This window comes from Lepidochelys kempii, chromosome 10 (assembly GCF_965140265.1).
Source record: "Lepidochelys kempii isolate rLepKem1 chromosome 10, rLepKem1.hap2, whole genome shotgun sequence".
NCBI classification, from domain to species: domain Eukaryota; kingdom Metazoa; phylum Chordata; order Testudines; family Cheloniidae; genus Lepidochelys; species Lepidochelys kempii.
The window spans coordinates 24,109,382-24,133,063 of NC_133265.1; the positions used below are offsets into that span (position 1 = coordinate 24,109,382).

General features: G+C 37.5%; 1 protein-coding gene across 5 annotated transcripts in view; it reads right to left on the minus strand.

The window, feature by feature from the left end:
* Positions 1-7,634: 7,634 nt before the first annotated feature.
* Positions 7,635-23,682, minus strand: part of ATF7IP2 (activating transcription factor 7 interacting protein 2) — a 56,303-nt gene continuing 40,255 nt past the window's right edge. For 4 of the 5 annotated variants that reach the window (XM_073362468.1, XM_073362471.1, XM_073362470.1 and 1 more), the window contains exons 7-12: positions 21,813-21,875; positions 20,471-20,541; positions 19,778-19,842; positions 16,541-16,607; positions 14,416-14,519; positions 7,635-8,401 (exon numbers count right to left, since the gene is read on the minus strand). In XM_073362468.1, the coding sequence (XP_073218569.1) occupies positions 7,985-8,401; positions 14,416-14,519; positions 16,541-16,607; positions 19,778-19,842; positions 20,471-20,541; positions 21,813-21,875 (787 nt within the window). In that variant the 3' untranslated portion in view covers positions 7,635-7,984. The remainder of the gene's footprint in view (positions 8,402-14,415; positions 14,520-16,540; positions 16,608-19,777; positions 19,843-20,470; positions 20,542-21,812; positions 21,876-23,682) is intronic. The other variant, XM_073362472.1, reaches the window with a different exon arrangement.

Sequence of the window (23,682 nt, forward strand, 5' to 3'; positions counted from 1 at the left end):
ACACACACACATTCTACATTACCTAAAAAACCATTAGGGGAGTTCAAAGATATGCTCAGTGCCTATCATAGTAGGGAACCTGCATTCTTGCTGTTTAGCTCTACAATACATGCTCTACAAGCTTTTATTAAAACCCCTTGCTTTGAAAAAGTAAACCACTCCCTTTTGTATGCTGAATTTTTTCAGATTGTGAATGCTCTGGACACAAGCAGTACAAACTGTCAATAATTCATTGCACGTTTTGGGTCTGGAATTGTTTCTGTGTGTACATGCTGAAGCTAATTTACAAACAAAACAAACCCTAAATGCTCTTAACTCTGCATTGTGCATAACTTCACTCAACTCTTGATCTACCTTAAAATTTGCTTGCCTCTATTTCAGGCTTTTTAAAAAAAAAAGTTTTAAGCTAACATGTTCCCCACTGATAGCACATGTAGGTTTGGATGTACAAGTTAGCATGAAGTATTTACTTGTAAAGTGACTTTATGACAAACAGGAATGTCATGCTAAAGTATTATTCAGGACTGCCCATTAGGAAATCCTGGCAAAAGGTGTACAGGTGGCCTTTAACTTCTGTTGGAGATGTTTAAAGGAGCCTAAACACACCAGCTCAACACATCAGGATGGGGTTTTCCTAAGCCATTTAGCCCTGTGTACTTAAACTTAAAGTGACTTAAGGATTTTTTTAATATGGAAATACCTAGTACAGGCTTATATCAGTTATTAAACTTAAATAATCTCTACTGTAAAATACAGTTTTGGTTAATGGTGATTTTAAAGGTTGATCATCCTTGAAGGTTGTCATTTTTACTTGTCTATTGTAGTGTGTGTTTAAAGTAACATTTTATAGTTTGGCATAATCAATCATGGCCTTTTTTACCTACCACAGTTGGACAAACCCCATGTCTAGAAAAAGGAAAGCTAGTAGGTTTTGAATAGGCCTGTAACTAGTTACACTTGAGTCAGATCAGTAGTAGCATAGCTCTACTGAAGTCAGAGCTACACCCTATAAATCAGTGAAATAGCTGACCCACACATCTTCAGTGAGATAACACTTGTTTGACTACTCACAAGGTAGGAATGGATACAACTAAGTGCACCATCTTAAACATGGGAATGGGTCTTGCTCTGTTTCCCAAATTGGTGGTGGTTATGTATTACTTGCAGGGGGCAGGAAAAAACTAATGGCTTAGGGTATGTCTTCACTACCCACTGACTCAGCAGGTAGTGATCAATCTATCAGGGATTGATTTATCATGTCTCATCTAGATGAGATAAATCGATGCCTGTACTCCATCTCGGCAGAGGAAGTAAGCAGAGTCAACAGGGGAGCTGCTGCCACCACAGCTGACTTGCCACCGTGAGGACAGCCAGGTAACTCGAACGAAGATACTTTGACTTCAGCTACGCAAATAGTGTAGCAGAAGTTGCGTATCTTAGTTCAAACCTCCCTCCCTAGTGTAGCCCAGGCCTTTGAGAACAGGTAGAGTAAGAGGGAAACTAGATTTAAAGTAGTCCTAGTACTATGCTTTCTTGCCCTTGTAACATGACAGTGCTAATCTCCTTATTTTCCTTCTAAGTGTGTCCTAACTTGTGAAGTTCCTAACTAACACTCCTTTAATTTGTAATATTTATCCCCCAATCTTCATTCTGTTAAAGGAATAATTAGGTACACAGAATAGAATCTGTTCTGTATATAAACAGATGTACTATAAGGAAAGGGTTAAAGTAGCATTCACCCCAAGAATTTGATATTCTGGCTTACATTTCATGTAATGAACAGTAAAATGATCTAATGAAATTATAAAGCAAATACTTAGCCATAAGTCAGCTACATAGTTTTGGTCCAACAGTCCAATATTTTATAAAAGTTCATACATTACAGTATAAATACTAATTGTGCCACTTACTGGCTACTTGACAGATAGTGAATCATTTTACCTGGGTCATTTTATATTTGACTATTTAAATATGTAAGATACAGCATGCATATATGTACATACATGTATACACAATCGGGCTTTCATTATGAAAGCCCTAACACCCTAAAGCAAATAGCATATGCTGGAAGAGTACATACAGCTATCTATAGATGCTGCCATATTTTAGTTAGACCAAGTGTGAATCTTTTGTAAACTGAAAGCTCAAACTTTTCTTGACAGTTTGTGTCTTGAGAGGAAAACCATGATTTTAGGATATTCTTTTTACCTACTCCGCCTTGAAAATATTCCATTTTCTGTGTTTTATATACTCTGAAATTGTACATGAAAATAAAGCAGAAACTACTGTACTGTAACAGCAAGCTTGATACATTTGATAGCCCTTACATTGCCTTAAAGTTCTGGATCCATTTAAGCGTTGTGTGTGAGTATTTCTGTGCAAATAAGTAAAAATCAATAGCTCTTTACTTTCCCTGTGAGATCCTCATTAGGACACTATAAATGAAAACAAGTTGGTGGTTTATTATGGGAGAAGTATCAAGAAGAATTTAGTCAGATAAGGTAGATTTTCCTTAGTTGTCTCTAGGTGACTGGAAGTCATGGTCTCACAGTGTGGCTATGAAGAGGGACCCTTTGATTAAAGTGGAGCCTGCTCCTTTAGCAATGTAAAACCATATTGCTAGCATATAAATTTAATAAGGCTTTAGCTGAGTGTTTAAACTAGGACATAAGGGAAAGATGACAGAAACCAAAGAGCACATAATTTAGACAGAACTTAGATCAAGGAAGTAGGTAATACAAAAATCTGTATCCAGTGAAAGGAAGGACCCAAAACAAACCAGGCCAGGAAAAGATCACAAGAAGCGTGTAGGCCATCAGCAAAGTATAAGGAGGTAAATGAACAAGGCATCTGTTAAAAAGTGAAAGTGAGGTCTATGTACAAATGCAAGAAGCTTAAAAGCAATATTAAAATGCCTGGCAATGGCAGAGGCCTTTCATATAATAAGCATTACTGAAACATGACATCAGTTAGGCTAAGACTTCACTATGAATTACACAGAAAAGATAAGACTATACCAAAGAGGTGGCCAAACAGCACATTATTTAAAAGATTCAATTGAATCCAATGAGAAGTATTGAATGGAGAACACCACGTGGCTGAATGTGGATGGATACAAAGCTTCTGCAGTCAGATGTAAATATATTAGGAGGGCTACACTAATAGTTTGACTCAAAATGATAAGCACACACTACTCAGAGGTCAAACTACCAGCCAAGGCTAGGACATCGCTGGGGGAACTGGTCCAATGGCACAACAGGACAAAGTTTTGTTTGAAGACGTAATCATTAAAATCGTTTCTCTAAACAACCAGTTCTAAAAACACACAAGAGGCGAGGCTTTCTTCAATTCAGTCTTATGCACAACAGAATAGCTACTGTTAGACTCACTTTTGAGAATTATGAAACAGTGACCACAATATACAGTAGTTAAGTTCAACTTCTTAAGGGGAAATAAGATTCCAGAAATTGGTACAGTAACTCTAAACTTTAGAAAGGGAGATTTCAATATGGAGAGAGCTAGTCAAAGGTACTAAAGTAAAATTCTTGGACTATCTTATGTTTTTCTTAAGTCAAATCCATACCACATTTAAGGAGGCATGCACACTACTAAGCAAAAAAGAGACAGCCACACAAGAAATATATAACTAAAAGGCAAGATTGAAAAAGTTATTCAAGAAAAACAGATCTTTCAACATTTGGAAATCAAATCCTAATGAAGCTAACAAACAGAAACATAAGTTACAGCAGGCAATAAGATATCTCAGAGGGAAGTTAGGAGGTATAAAATAGATTCTGAAGAGTAAACAGCGAACACTATAAAAGAAACAAGGAATTCTTGAAATATATTAGAAGCAAGGAACCTGCAAAAGAATCAGTGCATCTGCTGGGTCAGTATGGGTTAAAATTAAGGACAATAAGCACCTAGCTGCAAAGCTAAATGTTACGGGTTGTTTTGTTGTGTGTGGGTCTTCACCACAGATGATGTTAGGGAATTACCTACCCAAAACTCCTCTTTGTTGGTTAATAAAGAGGACCTGGAACAAACTGATCCAGATTATATGTATCCAAGAGTTTTGAAGGAGTTCATCTGTGAAATGACTGAGTTATTAGCAAAGATGTCATTAGAAATAATTTCTATGCCACAGGAGTGGTAAAGTAGCAAGTGTTGTATCTGTATTTTAAAAAGTCTCTGAGGGTATTCCAGGGAATTGCAGAGCAATAAATCTTACATCTTTACCTAATCAACTAGTTAAAATGATAGTTAAAAAAAATTCACAATGAGCACATTATTATGGTAAGGTAGGGTCTAACCAGTATGGTTTCTGCAAAGGAAAATCATGCCTCACTAATCTGGTAGAATTATTTTAATGTGTCAATGTAGTATATAAAATAGAAACTGCTGATAATGTAGACTTTCAAAAAGTATTTGACAAGGTCTCTCACAAGAGACTATTATATAGGTATGACGTGACAAGCAAAGTATTGCAAGATACAAACAGAAAACTGAGCAGATTCAGAGAACACCCTCAGTGTAGCTAAAGTTCTATCATTTTACCTGATCAGGCTGAAGTCATTCAGGAGCAACCCTAGGCTACTTCTTGTGTGGAAGACAGAATGAGGGATCAAGCAATGTCTACCTAAATGCTGTGTTAATGGATGCTTACTTGTATTAAATCTTGCTATGAGTTTAAACCCACAGTTTAAAGTCCACCAGGGGTCAAACAGCTTCTGCAGCTTCCCACAAAAGCATACCAATCTCTGAAAACTGCAGGGCAGCTACACTGTGATCTGTCCACACTTCTACACCATATTATTCCCTAGACACAGCATTAAGATCCAATGTCTGGTTTGGCAGAAATTCAAATAAATTGAGCACCCATCTCCAACCTACAAAATCATTGCTTTTGAGTCATTAGAAGTGGAATACATGCAAACATTCACTCAAAAGAAAATGACGGTGGGTTGTTACTTCAAACAACCTAAGTTCCCCATCCCAGGGTGGGATATGCTTCGTCCATGCAGTAAGAGATAGGAATACCAATTTTGGAAGAATTAGTTTTCATGTATGTGTTGTCTGAACTTAACAGGTACTTTATTACCAGTCAATGTTATAATATTCTCATTCTGATATAAGCATATGGAAGAATATATTACTGAAACCATAAGGCCTATCACTCTGAGGAAGAATATTACAGTTGGTTGGAATTATCTTCATGTTTGAGAATGGCAGACTTGCCTCTGGAAGGAAAACCTTTCTTGCTTGAAATCTACACATCACCCAGACAAAAAAAAACTTTCTGTATAAGAAGGTAAGATTTCTTTCAATTTATTCCGAGTCCCACTTTCTCAAAAAGTAAACATGTACGATGACTTCTGTAAGGCCTTTGTGAGCCAGTTATACAAATAGGGGTAAATCTAAATAGTCTGACACCTCCAATGCACTGCCAAATTCACTGCTGGATTGGACCACATTGTTCTGGCAGGTTGTAAAAGTCCTTTTAATACTGGTAGAACGATCTTGGAATTAGAAGGGTTCCCAGAATATCAAAGTCAAGATGAGTGATAAAAGATTATTTCCACAGAAACTGACGTTAAGTAGAAGCCCTTCTAGATACCATCTCATGAAATTTTATGGCATATTCAGACAGGGAAGATGCTGCAGCAATTCCACTGTCATCTGGGGATGTCTGGTCACTAGGCTTTAGATCAATGTCCTGAAATTCCACAACTCATAGGTGGTTATTCTGATAAAATGTCTGGGACAATCAAAGGATATAGCATTCCAGAGAACCGGATCTGGTGAATGGGGCTTCCCCTGAGGTCTTGGGGGGAATGACTCCTCTATAAAGGCTATTCTCAACCTCTGTATAGTATCTCAAAGAAAGCCAGTAGACCCATCCAGACCAAGGAGGAAACTGAAAGACACCAGAATCAGGTTCTCTGTCATAGAACCTACCAGGATATAGGCAGAGCCTGTGTCTGTTTGGACTATGTAGAGCATTGGTCTAATGTCTACTCTAAAATGTTTTTTTGCCAGGTGACTGGAACTGAGGTGGTAGAATAACTTGCCTGTCCCTATCTGACTAATCAGACCTCAGATCAGAAGCAGAAGATATTGGTGAAATGAAAGGTCTTGGCAACTTTAAAACTGAAAGGGAGAAGTAAACTTCCCTTGTGAGTTCACGGAGATTTAGGAGATAAAAGCACATTTGAATATGCTATACCATCTTTTATTTCTCTCCACCTTGTATCACCTGTATCTTTCCCTTCTGGAGATACTGTAGTCCAAGTATCTTCTGGATCAGTTACTATTGGCTACTGTTAGTTGGCGCTGGGGTGTAGAAATTCTAAGATCCTAAGAAATGTAAATAAATAATTATATTGTTTTGTTCAAAGTTTTTAATCCTAGCTAGCTAGCTATGACTAAAACTACCTGAAGATGCTGTCTTGCTTGAAGAGGTTGTTCTGGAGAGGTTCTAATATAGACCATTCACAACCTTGGCTGGAATGAACTGAGGTGTCCTGAGTGCCATGCTTTTACATAGGCTCATCCTCAGAATGCTCAAACCGGTGAGGGAAAATGCAGGAGAGCACTCCAACAGGCACTGCTAGAAAACATTCCACCACTCAAGATGCACCAAGGGCACAAACCCAAGAGTGGGAATACGTAGAGGCCATTCAAAGAACGGCAAATTATTGCAACAAAATGATCTTTCAAGTTGCTTTTGTTAGAGTTTTTCCATATATGAAAACTTTTGTTTAATACTGAAAGAATCAAACTTATTGGGTTTTTAAAGTATTTTGAGTAACCTACATAGCGTGATTTAAACTGTATAAGAAAAACTTACATTGCTTGTAGTTATTATTAAAATTAAATTAATCCAGATATTTTCTATTTCTTTATAACCTTGCTGTAATGGACACACTACAAATATCACTGAATTCATTTCAATATGCATATTTAAACAGAAAGCCAACTGCCACCACAATGACTTTGTAATTAATAATTTTGTAAATGAATATTCTAGAACCATCACTAACATAAGTAATGGGTCACCTACCTCTTTGTGGCATTATGAAATGTCTATCTGGATGAGTAATGACTACCATTGTACCACACCTAAAGGCAAGTGAAGCCTCTTTAATACCAGAAGATACAAGCAGGTGAAGTACTTATAAAGCAATGGAAAACATTTATTTATCAACACTTTAATCAACTTCCCCAGAAGCTTAATTCTTGCCCAAAATGGGTGACAACGAAACAATCTCACTTGGTGTTCCTTTACAATGCAGCATCTCTAAAAAGATCATGGTCCAGATGATTGTCTCAGGTGATTGTAGTAGGGTAATAATACAGGAACTATAGTGTTTTAAATACTACAGAGACTTGCATCCTTACAAACATTTTTCAGAGGCTTCAGAATAATGGAGATGCTCCTGTACTACTGTTTGAGTATACTCAAGTACAAGAACTAAAACCTTCTGAAAGCTTGTGTACCATTTAGTGAAGGAAATGGAACACAAAAAAACCACTATTTCCCCCAAAAATACAAAAAGGAAGGGTGAACAAAGCACCACAAAACTCATGACATGTTAGATTTCTCATCTCATGATCGTCATCAAAATTCATAGTTACCAAGTAGAAAATTTTATTCCTTTATGTCCCAAGTACATCCTACATGTAATGATGCCCATTGAAAGGAATGGGAGGGGAAGGACTGAGAAGGAAAATAACTAAACTAAACACAGAACTGAAATTAGTTTTATAAACAGAATTCTCAGTGTCAAGTTATTAGAAACAACTTACAAAATGTATAGAACAATGCTCAGAATATAAATAACTGATAGTTGGCATGATAGATAAGAAACAGAACTGAGCGAATACAGTCTGTAGTACAATTCATTCCTTGGCTCTGGATTGTTTACAAGTAAAAATACAATATTTCAAACTGAAACAACCATGTAACAGTTATTGAGGTAGCTTATGAGTTTTCCAGAGAAATTAAAGTAATTGACTGTATATCACAAAATGGTCCATAACGTCCACATACATCTTTTGATTGTATAGTAAAGTAGTACTTCTTGGAGGCTGTAAATTGTGATAAAGAACAAGCCATTGGTAGGGGCAAAGCCTTTATTTCTCCTATTTTCTTCCAGTGTGGTACAGTACTGTTATTGGAGTGTTCATGGTATATGAACAAGTGATAGCTCTCTACAGGAGCGCACATGGGATCAATCTCTGTAACAGTCCATGAGAGTGCAATACCTTTTGGATTTTGCACCTGAGCCAGTTTCAGTTCAGGCTTCTGAGGTGGCACAGTGTCTCTGACTCCATCCTTGAGTTCTGGGTATGGAGGTATCCTTGGTAGCGGAGGAAGATGTGGAAAATGTTCAAGAATCTACAGAGCATAAAAAAAGAAAAAAAGGTGAATAACTTAGCATTACTGTAATATTTCTTTAATGAACAAATCAACCAATGTGCGCTAACTTTTGATTCAGATTAAGTGTTTCCATTTTAGGAAACAGTTTTGAAAGTGTTAAGGAGTTCATTGTAACAGCTTTACCAAACAAGTTTTTTTGTATTGTGGTAAATAATGCTGCATTAGTTTCATTTTAGGTATTTATTAGTTCAGTAGTTCTTAGAATGACTGTATGGATAAGAATACTAAATTCAAACCAACAATAGTATTTTGTTAAATTGTTTTGTTTTCCGGTATGTCATGCTGCAATGCTTTATTTACTGAATTTATGTTACTTTACCACTTTTTAAAAAACCCTTCCAAAGACTCCCTCTAAACTAGCCCTATTTTACAGTCTCTAAGAAGTCAACAGACAAGAACAGTCACAGGAAATGATCTATTGCTGCTACATAAATGTTTAAGTTTTGCTAACTGATTTTATTTTCCATAAATCCAATACTCCTCCCCCCCGACACAAAAGCGCAGAAGACACTACTAACAAACATTGTGTTAAGATTATTTTTGGTTGTCCCAAAATGAGTGTTGCAGAGGTCAACATTATATCTAGATAGATTTGCATAGTCACAATTCAATTAGTGTTCTGTTATTGCACTCTGATAAATTTTCCAAAAAATACCTACAGATTCAGGCAGGCAGCAGCACATCCATAGGACTGAAAGGTTTTAAAAAACTTAACTTTACCAATATGAATAATACTGTAGGTATCTTGATCAAGTTTAATTATTATTAGTGAATTTTGACAACCATCCTATAATCGGATTGTTCTGTACAGATATCATACAATGTAAGATGCTGAAAGAAAGAGCTTATGTTCCTATCTCACTAGCAATTACCAGAGCAGAAAGCTTGCACTCTATGTAGGTCTTCAAAAAGAAAGAAAAGTTAAACTGACAGATCTTTAAAAACTGCTGCTTAGATTTTATCTCAGAAGAAATCCAAGAAGGCAGCTGTGAAGAGAGTGTCATAGCTATTTTAGAAGGTTTATTCTGGTTTCATATCCTTTTGAACATCCAGAAGGACAGAATAAAAAGCAGAACTGACATAGTGGTTCCACCCTCCTCATAGTACTAGAGTCAGTTACAAAAAAATCCCAAACCACAGAACTGTCTTTTCTCTCTGTACATTTTTCTTTTTGATAGTTAATTATCTCTGAGGATATACTGCAGACAGGTCTGTACATCTATTAACAAAATATTTTAGGCTGAGAACAATTTACTGCTCCTGGAAGCATCTGTACTGATCCACTAAAGAGTTATAGTCCTGTAAGGTCACAAGATAGATCATAAAATCCTGTTACTACATTTGGTTTTACACTTTTAGCATAAGGCATGCAAAAATTTCTTGGGTGGATAGAAACAGATTTTTCTCACACCCGGATGTTCCCTGGCAGTAGTCAATCCCTTCTCTCCCATCATTAAGCTCTTCCAAGAATCACAACTCCCCTTTTTCTTTCCCATGATGCTTCCTTAGAAGGATCCTGGCCAATCTCTTTGAGGTGAAAAAGACACAAAAATGATTGGAGTCACCCCTTCACCGTGTGCTGGCAACTTCTGCAGATACCACTCTCCCATTGTTGGATCATATTAAAGTAGTTCTGTATTAAAATCACAAATGAGTTTGATTCCCCATAGTTTAAATTCCAGGGTATTACTAATTAAGAGTACTTGTGGCACATTAGAGACTAACTAATTTATTGGAGCATAAGCTTTTGTGAGCTACAGCTCTCTTCATCGGATGCATTCAGTGGAAAATACAGTGGGGAGATTTATATACATAGAGGTGAGCTATTACCAGCAGGAGAGCGGGTGGGGGGACCTTTGTAGTGATAATCAAGGTGGGCCATATCCAGCAGTGGGGGGTGGGGGATTAAACATGCAGAAATAGTTTACTCATTATTACACAAAGTAAAACTATTTCCCCATGTTTATTCCCCCCCAAGTGATAGCTCTCTACAGGAGCGCACATGGGATCAATTTCTATAACAGTCCATGGGAGTGCAATACCTTTTGGATTTTGCACCTGAGCCAGTTTTAGTTCAGGCTTCTGAGGTGGCACAGTGTCTCTGACTCCCCCCCCCCCCCCCCCCGCCCCAAACTGTTCCTCAGACATTCTTGTCAACTGCTGGAAATGGCTCACCTTGATTATCACTACAAAAGGTCCCCCCCCACCACCCCCCAGGCTCTCCTGCTGGTAATAGCTCACCTTAAGTGATCACTCTGGTTACAGTGTGTATGGTGGTACCCATTGTTTCATGTTCTCTATGTATATAAATCTCCCCACTGTATTTTCCACTGAATGCATCTGATGAAGTGAGCTGTAGCTCACGAAAGCTTATGCTCAAATAAATTTGTTAGTCTCTAAGGTGCCACAAGTATTCCTTTTCTTTTTGCGAATACAGACTAACACGGCTGCTACTCAAACTAATTAAGAGCTCTCTTGGTTTTTGGTATTGTTTCTCTCCCTCTGTGTGTGAAACTTGCAAGCTGCTAATTGTGTTAGTACATTCTAAGACAGAGTCTGTTCTCAAAGCAATTCTTTGTAACAATAACTACTCACACAGAGAGAGACTCAAAACAATACTCTGTAACAGAAACAGCAACCAGAGACTCCCCACCCTTTTGTTGTATTCATCTCGCTTTGTTAACAATTGTGATTAAAATAGAGATAGAGGATGTATGTGGATGGATGCTTGGTGTGGATAATAACTGAATGATCAGGGAGGTGCCAGCCTAAGAATCCAGAGTCCATCGGCTAAAGAAGGCGTCAAGTGGTAACTATTATGATAACCTTGCAGAACCTGTGTGTGTGTGTGTGTGTATGAATGAATGTGTGAATAAATATGAGATTGAATGGAATGTTATAGCTATAACTAACTGCTTACTATGATTCTTTCTGTATTCACAATAAATGTGGCATTTTGCCTTTTCTCCTTTACTAAGATCCTGCTGGTTTTTATTTTGTTGGTATAACACCATGGCTCCCAGCCCTAACCCAATGGAAAGCTCTGCAAGTCATACAAATCACTTTCTCAAAAGCAGGGACATCATTTCAGAAAAATTCAAGGGAGCAAAGCTGTGTCAGCCTATACAATACTATATGTGACGAATGTGACACTGCACTCCATATTCTTCATAGTGATATTATAAGTCATGGGAGGTGTCATTGGAAAAGTTATGATTTGCTAAATATGATTATCCTATTTGTATGCATGTATCATTTTTGTATCTGAAGTTATTAATATTGGCTATGTATTTGTATTTCAAATGTAGTTACACCTGGGTAACGTCCACTAGACAAGATGCTTTCAGTCTAGATAGTGGGTGGGGAAGGACCTATTCAGGGCAATGGGCCATTCTGGAAAAAAACAATAGGCCTTAGGAGAAGATTATCTCCCACCCAGGGAGCTTTCCTGAAAACGCTACAGACAGCCTCCAAGTCATGGCTGCTTTGACTCTACAAGGACATGTGATGACACCACATGTCTCTGGATTCCATCTTGGGATGTCAGTATTTTTCCACAGACTATTCTGGGAACCAAGCTTTGGGAACGAAGAGATCCTGCCATATGCAAAAGCTATATAAGACAAGGAGTGACATCATCTGGTGTTCTTCACTCGCCACCCAAGGAGACTCCTAAAAACACCTGTGGAACAAAGACTGAACTGGGGGAAGTGCCGGACCCAGGCTAAAGGGATTTCTAGTCTGTGAATGAAACACCTGGGGATTCCAAGCTGTAAAGCAAGTGCAGCTTGCCCCTTAAGAATCTGAAGCTTACTTGTATCATCTCTTAGAGAATCTGCTAGTCATATCCAATCTATTTAGTATATTAAGCTTAGTTTGCATTTTTTGTCTATTTGCTCAGTAATCTGCTTTGATCTGTTCGCTATCACTTAAAACCTATCTTTTGTAGTTAATCAGCTTGTTTTTGCTTTATCTAAACCAGTGAGTTGGAGTGAAGTGAAGTGTGTGGGAATCATAACTCAGGGAGAAAAGCTGTACTGCAGTTCCAGGTACCCTGGGTGGAATCCATCACAATTATTATGTAATATTCTAAAAAATTGGTGGGGGGTGGGGGGGACGGACAGACAAAAAGATAAGAGATATAATGGAGCATATAGACCTATGAAAAGCTGTAGGGGTTGGGGGGGAGGGAGAAAGAGGCAACTGCCACTACTGTCCCATAACAAATGATGCTCCTGTCCAAGAAGGGAGAGCTCCATCCAGAGTTATATTTTCAGTCTCAGTGTTCAGAAGCCACCCCCAAACCCTTTAATGGAACTGAACTAATATTAATTATTTGTTTCAAGGTAGTGGGCAGAATATGCCAGGCATAAACACAAAAGGCAACAGTACCCATCCTGAAGAGCCTGCACTCTACAGAGCAAGGCTCTCTTTCATCCATAATGTGATGCTGCAGTCTGGGAGAGGCTCCAGCCTCTCACTTGTCATGCTTCTTGTCCTGCTGCTGTGTGGGTTGCCTATAGATATTAGATAGTTTTGTCTCAGAGCTGGGATGGATGGGTGGGTGGCAGATGCTCAAATGTTAGTAGGAGGCAAGAAGAAACTGATGTTACTTGTTGATGACACTTTGATCTGTCTTGCCATTACAAAACTGAAGGTGCTGTTGTGTGGTATATCCTTTATAGTGGCACATCCAGGGCTCAAACTGGGCTAGTATGCAGCAGTATGATATACCAGCTCCTCTCCCAAGTTGCTATTATATATATAATTTAAGAGACGAGTTAGCGGTTACGGTTGAAGAGAAACTTGAAAACGTGAATTAACCAGAACAGTGACACCTACCTAACTGTGTCTGGAATAACAGCTCCAAGAAATGTGAGGTGACGCATAAATCTCAGTGGGAGGTTAACTCACATGCCCAATCATGATACTTTAAAGTAAATATGCCATTGCTAATTAAAGCATGCAAGATAGAAGAATGGGGTGGGAGTACAGACTGCAGATCTGCACTATCCACAGTGAATGATCTCTCATTTTGGTACCATGAGTGGGTGATGTTTTAGAGATGCCATTGCGTTCTTTTTATTTGTTTTTTTGGTCCTCAGTCAAGGAGGAGCCGAGCACAAGAAGCACCACAGAACCTAGCAAGGCACATGAGCCCCACCACGGCTAAGCAGCCTAGTAGAACCCAATGGAATATTCAAACACCTCAAATATGAGAAACTCATGGACCCGAGAGACCACACATGATCATGTTTTGAACACTTGCACAATTGATTGTGAACAGTGCCTCATTCTGACAACTCACAGGAGTGGAACTTATTTGTGGGTGGAACAGTAATAAAACATGCACACTTAGATACTTGATGTTTAAATTACTGCTCCCTCATTCTCGCACTCATTTTAGACACTGGAGCAGGACTGAACACAGAGAGTCTTGGACCACACCGATGGCTGAAATTTTCAAACCCCTTTTCACTTGCTCAATTTCAGAAAGGTTTTTTCCCCCCTTGACTGAAATTTTCCTTGCTGGTCTTTGCCCCACGACAAATTTTCTACTGCAACATTTTCTACAATATTTTTTAGAAAAGTTCATTTTAGCCTGCCTATCTGATTCATTCTCTTGCTTCAATATTGCTTCTTCTAATAGTTAGTATTTTTATTAGAAATCGCTGCCATTTTAGGAGCCACTATTGCAATAAGTATTTCATGGTCACTGAAGTCTTTATTACTCTTTTCTTTATACTGTACTACCTCCTTGTGGCTCAAAGGAGTAACTTACCCTTTGCCAAGGAATCTAGTTTAAAACAAACGTAATGATACATTTTCATCAAAAATGTCCTTTAAAAGTCTGTTTTAATTCCCATTAAGTTGTATATCATAGATTCATGAAAAGCTAGTCAGTTGAAATTTGTAAACACTACAAATTTAAAAATAAAAATTGTAGAAAGCTTAATAAAGAAAAAAATTACCTGATTTGATGCTTGTGCTGGTGGCTCAAGGCAATTTGATTTGGGGCTTGCTGTCTTTGAATTACTTTTGTTTGACACAGAATTCTGGTCTTCTTTTAACTTACCTGTAAACAAAATGCAAGTTTTAAATACTGTAATTTACCACCTATTGAAAGTGAACTGGGTTAAAAAGCCACAAATCTGTGAAATAAGGTTATGTTTACATACTGAGGATTTCTCAGAGACTGTGAAAGGTGCGAGACTGAGGACCCTGGAGAATGAAATCTCTATTTTTCTACAAAACATACATGCAGCAGAGTTATTCACACTGTTAAAGTGCTTCAGCCAGACGTGTGCGGGCTATCATTAAGTGAGAGTAAGAGGGATAGTTCAGTCTTCATTTCATTTAATTGTCCATCTTGATATTTTACATCTTGATCGAAACAGAATTAGGTAAGTTAATGGAGGATCGGTGTATCAATGGCTGTTAGCCAAGATGGTCATGGATGCAACCCGATGCTCTGGGTGTCCCTTAACCTCTGATTGCTAGAAGCTGGGAGTGGAGGACAGGGACGGATCACTTGATAAATTGATCGGTTCTGTTAATTTCCTCTGAAGTATCTGGCACTGGCCACTGTCGGAAAACAAGATAGTGGGCTAGATGGACCATTGCTCTGACCCAGTATAGCCACTCTTATGCTCTTATTTATTGTTCACACTGGAGGCAGATGACCAACTCAGTTAACAGAGTTTTAGCTGAACATCTGACTAATATCTTACACCAAATACAACATCTTCATTCATTCCAAAATGATCTCTGAGTTTCACGTATTTTACAAACTACTACACTAAATACCCACCACTAAAATGCAACATTGTCTTGGTGGGATGCAAGAGCCTTTTAACAGCACAGGAACACTATCGTGGCAGTTTAGAAGAAGAATATAACAAAAAAGAAACCAGTTAGCTGCAGGAAGAATTTAGGAAGTAATAACTTATTTATTCCAGGATACTGCCCAACACCCATTCTACTGCAAAAAAGTGGCATGTGATCTTAAATTACTACAAAGATTCTGATCCAGTTTTAAAATTCATACGAAACACAAAATTAACAACAGCACAGTACTTTTTAACTCCAGGATAGAGCATTAGTTCTGTACACACTGAGATGGAAGAAGGCAACCTACCAAGCCAGCCACTAATACTATTTCCTGCAGCACCCTGAGTTCTCCCATCCAGGTCTTGACCTAGAACAAATCCTGCTTAGTTTACAAAAATTAATGAGATTACAAATCACCTCAAGGCAGTATATCGCCAAGTAACAATTTCCACTGAAACCAAACTACTTGAGTTCAAATCCTGAAGTTGGACAATTGCATATGATTTATAGCAAAAGGAATGTTACTTACCAGCAACTAGAGTTCTCCAAACATGTGACCCATGAAAGTCCATATTAATCTCCCTGTCTTTGGTTACTACACTTCCTCCTCACCTAAACATAAAACACTCTGCACCTAATTTGGGGTCTTCTCATTGCAGGAGCAGTGGTAGGCAAGTAGCCAACTCATTCTGTGCTGGGGAGCAAGTCTTCACCCACAGATGAATGAGGAACAGGAGTCTCTCCTCATTATGGGGAATATTTAAGATTTATAGGCAAGAAGGCAAATCAGGCTGTATTGTGACTAACTGGCTTTGAGTTCCTGGCTCCTATTTCAGTTGTTAGGCAGGTGGGAAGAGATTGGTCAGCTGCAGCCTTCAATCTTAGTGAAACACCAATTAATGAATGGCATCTGCTTGCAGCATTGGAGAGAGGGACTAGGAACAATTGTAGTAGCAGGGTCTAATATCATTACAGTGGGACACTGGATCCATGAGTCAATAAGCATACATCCCTTAAAAAACAAACTACTTTAGAACTGTTCTTGAATTGCAAGGTACTCTACTGCAGTGAAGATATGCAGAAGCAGTTCCCTTCAGGAGAAAGTTTTTTTCTTTTAAGGAATGGGTCCCAATCTCACAACTCCACAAGATTATTTTCTCTTAGGTTTAAAATTGATTTGATTTAGTACTTTTTCATACTTACACTTATTACATTTTAAGTTCTCATTTTCAGAATCTCTATAAACAAAATTATTTTTTCCTTCACCTTTATCAAAATTGTGCTTTTCTTCTTCTGTTAGATCAATCACTGCACATTTTTGTTCTTCAGCACGCTGTAAAAACAATGTCAATTCCAATTAAATTGTTTCTACAATGGCTTAATTGTAAATACGTCTGTTAAAATTTATGAACTGTCAGGATGCAAACTTACTTGTAAATTAAACTACCAGAAATGCTCATTTTTATATAAAACTTCTTGTAGATGTGAAAAATAACAGAAATAAGTACAGTGTATAAGTGTCAGTATCCGTAAGAACTCAGACATTTAAAAATACACTTGATATATCACAGTAGATCACCTAGCCAATCAGTCAACAGTACGAGGACAAAAACTATAAAAGATGGATTTTATAAACATTAATGGATCTCAATGATAATTATACAGGTCTTGGCTCTCTAAGAGCAAATCTACATAGACAGTTTTTCACTAGTTTCCTTCCAGGTAGGTATGCTTTAGGATAAGTTTTCACACAGCTTGCCAATGCACAAGACTGCCAGTAAGCTTCTTATTTCTAGAGCTGTCTGAAATAAAGCCTTTTTGCCCTCTTGCTAAGGGAAGATGTAGAATTGTTTATTATTTTATTCAATACAGTAATTCAGTTGTAAACTTAAGGAATCATTTAATATAACTGAACAAGTGTTTGTATAATGGTTGTATATAGATTTTAAACAATTAGATCTTATATACACTATCCCTCCCCCCCCTAATTCCTGCAGTTGCTCCGATTGATGTAGTTCCACCATTGGTAGCAGAAGTGTAGTGGGAAGAGAGCAGTTTTTCCACCACCATCTTGTCTAAATATTCCCAAGGAGGCTTATACTAACTACATGGTAGTAGAAATCCCAGGTGCCCCGTATATACCAGTGTTTGCACTTTTGCTACCACCAGTGAAATCCCACTTTTCATTAACCAAAACAGGGATTTTTATTTTATTTTACTGGGGGGAGGGGGAAAGGAAGGCAAGACAGGAAGCTTTGTGTGTAGACTGACCATTTAAGTGATTTAGAACAATTTGGACACAGACCATCTAAAAAATGGATATAATTTTAACATGTTCTGTTGCTAAAGTCTAACCAAAAGCTTAGCCTGCTTACATTATATATACACAAACTGGTTTATATAAAAATATTCTCAGACTTGAAATAAATAAAAAAGTGCTGTTTTGAATAGCATTTTCAAACTATGTTATGTGAAAGACTGGGTGTAACATTTAATCTACATTTTGAAAAGTCAATGTTAAATTAAACTCTTCAGCAATAAACCCAACCTACAGTACTTCTGTACACAGTGGGGAAATGCACTCTAACGAGATGCGATTTCTAAAGTGCACTAATGTACTGATTAATTGGTCCACACGCACCCCGCTGGTACACACTAAAGGTTCTCTAGTGTGCTTTAACGTGTTTCAAATGGCACTATGTTAAAGAGCATTAAGAAATCTTTAGTGTGCAACAGCAGAATCTACACTGACCAATTAATGTGTACCACATTAGTGCACTTTAGAAATCACACTCATATAATGCACACTGCCACACCATGTAGAAAAGCTCTTAGGGTGTTGTAAGTGAATACCAGATAAGCTTATTAACTATTGGAACAGAAGTATACAAATGACATGATCCAACTGTACTAGTGTAGCAAAAACATCCACACAAAAATATGGCTACGGTGAAGTTAAGGTTGAGACTATATATCAGTAATGTAAGAGTTAAAGTCCTTATGTTAATGTTTTTGAAGAATAAGTCCACAAGTCTGCTTTAGACTTTAGAGACCACTCTTGTTGACCTTATCTTGGCAAATTATATGGTTTCCTAGCCCAAATTTTGCCTGCAAGATGAGAGCCTTTTGTTGGGTCACCAGTCCCATAGGAACACAGACTCCTGACAAAGTGTTTGGGATTGAACCTCACCTTGCTTATCAAAAGGGAACAAAATATGAAAATATTTAATACTTGTTACATACACACAAAAAGAGATGAAAAAATATTTCCATTGATGATCAAAATTTATAGACAGGAAAAGAAAAATGCTGCTTGAAAACTTAATACAGTTTGATTTAAAGATATTTACTTTGTATATATTGACATGTGACGTTGACAATTTGTGTTTTAATGATGGTAAAGCTTTAGCTTTTTGAATATCAGTGTCTACTGTCATTAAATTGTCAAATCCTCTCCACAAAAAAAAAAAGCTTTAAAAATAAACATCATTATCTATCAAAAATTATAAACAGCAGCTAATTCTGCCAAGTACACAGGAAGAGAGGAGGGTCTGCTTCCCTGATCTTTTCCTTCCCAAACTGCTTGTACAGCAGATCTCCTAAAAATTTCAAGAGTAGATATTCCATCTGATGAGCTTTGGGACTGTGTGTGTTTGGGTGGGTGAATCCAGGGTCCTTGGAAGAAAGGAAAGAGATGAGACACACATTTTCTGTGTGTTCTATAATCCACTCGATATTAAGGCTTATCATCTTTTTAAGGAATGCCAGAAGTGACTACCACAGTTATTTATTTTAGGGAATACATTCTGCTTTTAAAAAGGGACTTGTACATGATTATTTTAATTGGAATTGCACTTTATTTTGTTTCCTTCTGATGTATGAAGATGGCCTAAAAAAGTTCTGCTTATTTTTTCCACATTAGAAATATGAATAATGTCAAGCCTCGTTTTTTGCTTAGAGATATCAAAGTACGCTTATGGTGAGCTCTTACTTGAGGGATGGCGGTGCTGAATTTTTAAAAAGTTATCCTTTACCCAAACTATTATTCACTGAAGTTGAATAGGTGCTTACAAAAAAACCAAAAAGTTTTGGAACAGTGAGAAAAAAATCCCTTCTCCCTTTCATACGCTGAACTTTTCGGTCTCTTGTGATCTCATCATTTCACTAGTTCTCCAGATATTAAAGTCTTCCAGGGTAGACAAGAACTACAGAAAAGTAGAAGGTAGCACAAACCCAGTATTATTTTCATTGCAGTTCACCTTTATGATGTGAAAATGAGGTAACACAGCAATGTGAACAACAGTACCTCCTTCAGCAAGGTGCAAAAGAGGAACCAGAATGTGCTGTATCTGCACAGAATGGTAAATGACCCGAAGTAACAAGCATCACTACCACAACATTGGAAAAAACAGGCTTTGTTTCATTATCTTATGTACAAACAATTAAATTTAGCTTTAAGTTTTAGCAGATGAGCATGAGGGAAAAAATAAACTCTTAACCTACCTTGTTTTTGGATTGAGCTTCAGTGGAAATTTCTGCTTGTGTAGAAACTAATTTTTTTTGAACATCTGAAACAATTTTCACAAAAGATTAAAAAATTCAACTTTCAATTAATAAATCTGGTTGATGCAGGATACAAAAATGTCCATCTAATAAGTGGAATACCAAAAAATTACCAAATAGACTTGTAGACATACATGCAGCAATCAGCCATAAGTGAATGACACGGAGACTCACAGCCCCAATGCAATGGTCTGGCAATCAAGTCAGCCAGCCAAGATTTCTTCTAAAGGGGCCCCTGAAGTCCAAAGACACCTCTGTAAGACTAGGGAGAAGCCTCTGCAGCTGCGTATTTAGGAATGCTCACAGACAATGGGCCAGCACAGATGCTAAACTCTTTTTCAACTGGATAGTTCCCTCAAAAGAAAGAAAGAAAAAAAAAAAAAGAAGCAGCAGCGCTAATTGTTAGTGAGAAAAAATTTCAAGCATGGTTAGTGAGATGGGTAAAGCAAATGGAAGTTATGGTTAAAACTGATGGGTTGCTCTTACTCTTCTTAAACAGCAACCAAGGAAAATTATATTTTGATACAATTAAAAGAGTAAAAGCATTAGTTGTAGGCTAGTATGGTGGTTTAATTATTTTCATCAAATCTGTTTTGATTAGGATGCATGCATGCCAAGGTTAGTTTTGGATACCTGAATTGTTTGTAGTTGTTACAGTTGTTGAATTTCTGCTTTCCACAGAAATCAGTATAACTTCATCAGAGCTGACAAACAAAACAAAAAAATTAGAGATGCATGAAAACAGGTCCCCCCTCTTCAAATGTAAGATATCAAGAACTAGCTACAGCACATTTAGAAGTCAAGAAGCTCAGACGGTTGATTTAACAAGAAATCAATTGTATTTTACTGAAGAAAACAAATGCATTTTATAGCACCTTGGCTAGCTGTAAACTCCAAAATAATAGAATATGAATCATTCAAATAAAGAGCTCCCCAAATACCATGACTCAATATCTGATTAGGCAGACACTTTTTAAAATCCCTTCAGCTTGGCATTACAATGTACTGATCTGACAGTTACTATATCTCCATCACATAACAGCAGAGAAGGTAACATACTTCAAAAGTGTTCATGTTCTAAGATCCCATTTTCAAAAAACAACCCTGGTTGTTTCATCTTTGTTTCATCTTAGAAAAACTAAGAGATTGTGAAGGCTTCATGCACTTGGAAACATTCAGGGCACACCCTGAGTGTTGTGTAGGAGCAGTGCACACACTGCTCCTTTCAAGGACATGAACCATGGGAAGCCTCCCAGGACTGGGCTCAAGGCCTGAGAGCAAGGAATGTAGTAGATAGAAGCTGGTAAATAAGAATATTAATCAAAGTCATATTATTCCTTTTGCTGTTTGAGTATGTAATGCGCATGGGTAGAAGGAGAATAAAAGAGAGGGTGGAAAGCCGACATGGCAGACCTTCCCGCTTGCTTGCTAAAAGCTTTGTTTGTCTTGCATTTGAACCACAACAAGATTGGGAAGTCTATCAATTTCTTTATGGCAACGATCACCCTAAACGAATCCACAACAGAATAAATGTGCACATCCACAGAGGTGTGGGTATCTGAAATTTTCTTATCAATTAGAAATTTCTATGTACACTTTGAACCTGTAACCTTCTAGCTCCCCACATTAAAAACAAACAAACAAAAAAATCAAACACTATTATCCCAAGGTCCTGACCTATGACATATCAAATATCCACTGATCAAATCCCTTATCTCAAATCGCAGGAACATGTATAGTACCTAAAACTACTATTAATGTTTTTTTTTTTTTTTCAAATTTACTATGTTTCATGCTGACAGTGTTGCCTGAACACCGGACACCATCCAACAATAAGTAGTTTTATGAAGTTCATATTAAGATCTATATTCACTATGAAATATTTCTTACATTGCTATTTGGATGCAGATTATCTGTTTGATATTACAAACAGTAAACAAAATATGACAAGATATATTAATTCAATTTCACTTACTTGATATTTTCACCTCCTGTGATTGGATCAGTACAGAACAATTTCTGGGTCTTCCCCTCCTGCCTGAGAAAGGCAAGCAGGATTGACCAATCAATCAATCTGTAGCATGTTAAAGCCCTCTAAATTCTCTCTTCAAGCCCAATGTTTTGATCCCACCCCAAAAGTGAAGGAAAAAATGCAACTATCTTATCTCCTTAAATCCTACAAACCTCCCTCCAGGAATCAAAATCCTTGGGTGGAGGGGGGTGGTTTCTGTGCTGTACTGATCCAGTCATGGAAAGCAAATTAGCACGTAAGTGGAATTAAGGATTTGCAGTTTATAACCGCATTTATTATAACACAAGCTTTGTGATCTGAAAAGCAATACCCCAGCTAGCACCCTAAGAAAGACTAAGAAGTGAAGAACAAGGAAGCCTTAGGAATGTGGGAGGAGAACTCCATTTCCCATTCACTCCCTTTGAAAGATGTCTAAGTACTGCTCCAATTAAATGCTGCTTCAGCTGACAACACTGTCTAAAAGGTACAGAGAGACCACCACATGATTCCTTTGCAAAATCATCCAGTGATTCTTCCCTTCTGTGTCTAGAAGACAGAACTGTTCTAGTGTAATGGCATGAATCTATATACCAAGGGACCCGGTATGCCCTGACGCAGGATTTATTTGCCAGAGACAAAATTTTGAAACATTTTAGATTCTTCAGACATGATGAAAAGAGACTACCTTCCTGATGTTAACATCTCTAATTAACATGGTGCTTGCAATTATGACGCCAGTAAGAGCTGAACAGGTGATAGCAAAGATGGCATAATTTTTAAAATTTTTACCAGTGGAGACGGGTCCAAAAGGTTAATGGTCTAGAGGGTCAATGATAACCTGCTAGGAATATGAAGGGGAGAAAAAAAAGAAAAAAAAAAAAAAAAGGACTGCCGTAAGAATTCTAGTGGGGATGCTCTCACTGTTTCCATCCATCTATGAAAGGCATTAAAGGCTAATGTTTGTTCCGCCATTAAACGCTACAAGAATCAGATCAACAACTTCCTCTTGGAAGACATAGAAGGTAATTAAAACCTTAAATTAACAGTTCTCTAAATCACTGGTAGAAATCTAGCAGAAACACCTTGACTGCACTTAGCTTGAGGGAGTTTATAAATAGTCCTTCTCTTCAGAATGCAGCCCCAACACTCACAGCGCCCATCCATTCAGACTTACACCAACTATTCAAAGATTATAAAGCTGAAAGGTACCACTATGATCATCTACTCAGACCTCCTTATAACACAGGATATAGGACTTCCCTGAATTAATTCCTATTTGAACTAGAGCATATCTTGGAGAAAAAACATCTAATCTTGATTTGAAAATTGCCATTGATGCCACCACAACCCTTGTAAATTTTTCCAATCTGTTAATTACCCTCACTGTTAAAAGTCTGCATCTTATTTTCAATCTGAATTTGTTAAGCTTCAACTTGCAGCCATTACATTATGTTATAACATCGTCTGCTAGATCGCAGAGCCCATTATCAAATTTTTGTTCCCTGTGTAGACACTTTTAAGCTTCAAGTCACCCTTAATGTTCTCTCTGATAACTGAAATAGATTGAGATATGTGCATCTTTCACTATAAGACATGTTTTCCAATCCTTTTATCATTCTCGTGGCTCTTCTCTACACCCTCTCAAATTTACCAACATCTTTCCTGAACCGATGACACCAGAGGTGAACAAAATATTCTACCAGCATCTGCACCAGTATCAAATTCAGAGGTAATATAATCTCTAAAAAAAGAAAAGGGGTACTTGTGGCACCTTAGAGACTAACAAATTTATTTAAGCATAAGCTTTCGTGAGCTACAGCTCACATCCGATGAA